Genomic DNA, 2500 nt, shown 5'->3' on the forward strand with positions numbered 1-2500 from the left:
CAGACAGTTTGTCAAAAGCGTGAGTGGAGCCGCAGTAACAGGGGGACGCCCCGCCCCCCCGCCCCCCCCCCCCGCCCCGGCCCGGCGCCTCGGTGAAGTCCCCGGTGAGGAACCCGGGGCAGCGTTTCAGCTGCAGAACAAACGGAGCCGTATTTTTAGATGGAGCAGCTACAGGTGGAGGGAGTCAGTGCTGCGGCCCTGCACGCCCACTGTGCCTCCGCAACGACAGGAGAGAAAGGGAAGAGAGAGAGAGAGGAGAGAGAGAGAGAGAGAGAGAGAGAGAGAGGGAAGAGAGGAGAGAGAGAGAGAGAGAGAGGAGAGAGAGAGAGAGAGATAGAGGAGAGAGGGAGAGGGAGAGAGAGAGGGAGAGAGGGGGAGGGGGGAGGGGGGGGGGGAGAGGGAGAGAGAGGAGAGAGAGAGAGAGAGAGAGAGAGAGAGGGAGAGAGAGAGAGAGAGAGGGAGAGAGATAAAGAAAGGAGAGAGAGAGAGAGAGAGAGAGAGAAAGGAGAGAGCGAGAGAGAGAAAGGAGAGGTGGCGTTTGCCAGCGGTAGTGAAACGTTTCCTGCGTTGGCGCTCGGAGAACAGAGAGGAGGTGTTTTTGGAGACGTGGGAAGAATCAAAGTCTTTTATTTTACTCTTTTATTCTAAAACAAGAGAGAGGGAGAGAGAGAGAGAGGGAGGGAGGGAGAGAGAGAGGGAGGGAGGGAGAGAGAGAGAGAGAGAGAGAGAGAGAGAGAGAGAGAGAGAGAGAGAGGAGATCCTGGGGTTCCAGGTTCAAAAACATAAACGACTCCATGTTTTCCTGTTTCCACTGCAGCGTTGTTGCCTCAGGTCTCTCAGGGCGCCCTCCCACTATGCCTCCGTGCCGTGCCTCCCTCCCACTGTGCCTCCGTGCCGTGCCCCAGCACGTGTCACGGCTAAAGTCTGGTTCCTTTGACCAGTGTGAGTGCAACCGTACCACGTCTAGGAGCGGCACGCTTGCCGTCCACGGCCCGTTTGGGAGAGGTGGGCTTTAGTAAAGCACGTTTGCACGTGTACGAGCACGAGCGTGCGCACGTGTACGAGCACGAGGCCTACGGCGGTTCTGAGGTCATTTCCTGTGCGCCTGTTGGGACGTAGAAAAAAGAAGGAGGGACCATGCGCGGACATTTCAAACAATGGCGGTGAAAGGTTCACGTTGGTGTGATGCGGAGGTGGAGTGTTTACTGCAGATTTGGTCGATGAAAAGATTCAAAAACAGTCGACAAGACGCACAAAAACTCTGAGGTCTACGGAAAGATCTGGAAACAAAGCCACGCATCGCCATGACGTCATCAATGCGTGTGACGTGTTACGGCGTGATGACGTATAGGCAGCAAGAAGCATTCTCCGAGGCCCAGGTAGTGTGAGTACAAACGGGCCTGGAGGGGGGACAAGGACCCTAAAGCACGGGGCACGGGACGGAGGCACAGTGGGAGGGCGCCCTGAGTCTCACACACACACACACACACAGACAGACACACACACACACACACACACACACACACACACACACACACACACACACACACACACACACACACACACACACACACACACACACACACACACACACACACACACACACACACACACACACACACACACACACACACACACACACACACACACACACACACGCACACAGAAAAAACTCTTTTGTCTTCACGGACAAAGTTTCAGGAGTTTCCTGTGTTTTATAAAGTGAGATTTCTGTAAACCTGAACTTTAGAGAGTGTGTGTGTGTGTGTGTGTGTGTGTGTGTCTGTGTGTGTGTGTGTGTGTGTGTGTGTGTGAGTGTGTGTGTGTGTGTGTGTGTTCCAGCTGGCCTCTGAACACAGGCTGCTTTGTCCAAATGTGAAGCTGAAGCCAAGCCCAGTCAGCCATGACACACACACACACACACACAGTGTGTGTGTGTGTGTGTGTGTGGGTGGTTGTGTCTTTTATGTCTTTTGGGTGACTGTGACTCAGTGGGTCGTCCACCATTGGAGAGATCGGCGGTTCGATACCCCCTCCCCCGGTCCACAATCTAACATGGTTACATTGGATGGTCTGTGGACGTCCACTGCATCAGTGTGAATGCAGAAAAAGACCTGCAGACCTGTGGACCTGCAGACCTGTGGACCTGCAGACCCGTGGACCTGCAGACCTGTGGACCTGCAGACCCGTGGACCTGCAGACCTGTAGACCCATGGACCTGCAGACCCGTGGACCTGCAGACCTGTAGACCCATGGACCTGCAGACCCGTGGACCTGCAGAGCCGTGGACCTGCAGACCCGTGGACCTGTGGACCTGCAGACCCGTGGACCCACAGACCTGTGGACCTGCAGACCTGCAGACCCATGGACCCGTGGACCTCGGTCAGGTGGTGGTGCTGTTACCTGGTAGTCCAGGATGCTGAAGCCGAGGCCTTTGTCTTTCTCCTTCTGCAGCTGCAACACCTGAACATCTGGAGACCACTGAGCCAGCTCCTCCTCC

The 2500-nt window shown here is 55.6% G+C and overlaps 1 protein-coding gene across 1 annotated transcript in view; it reads right to left on the reverse strand.

The window, feature by feature from the left end:
* LOC310966845 (inaD-like protein) overlaps positions 1 to 2500 on the reverse strand; it is a gene marked incomplete at its 3' end in the record, with an annotated part of 108963 nt that overhangs the window by 73950 nt on the left and 32513 nt on the right. Inside the window, exon 16 of the mRNA XM_083940774.1 lies at positions 2404 to 2500. This exon is cut by the window's right edge and continues 17 nt beyond it. Within this exon, the coding sequence (XP_083796900.1) occupies positions 2404 to 2500 (97 nt within the window). The remainder of the gene's footprint in view (positions 1 to 2403) is intronic.

This window comes from Echiichthys vipera (genome assembly GCF_963691815.1).
Source record: "Echiichthys vipera genome assembly, chromosome: 3".
NCBI classification, from domain to species: domain Eukaryota; kingdom Metazoa; phylum Chordata; class Actinopteri; order Perciformes; family Trachinidae; genus Echiichthys; species Echiichthys vipera.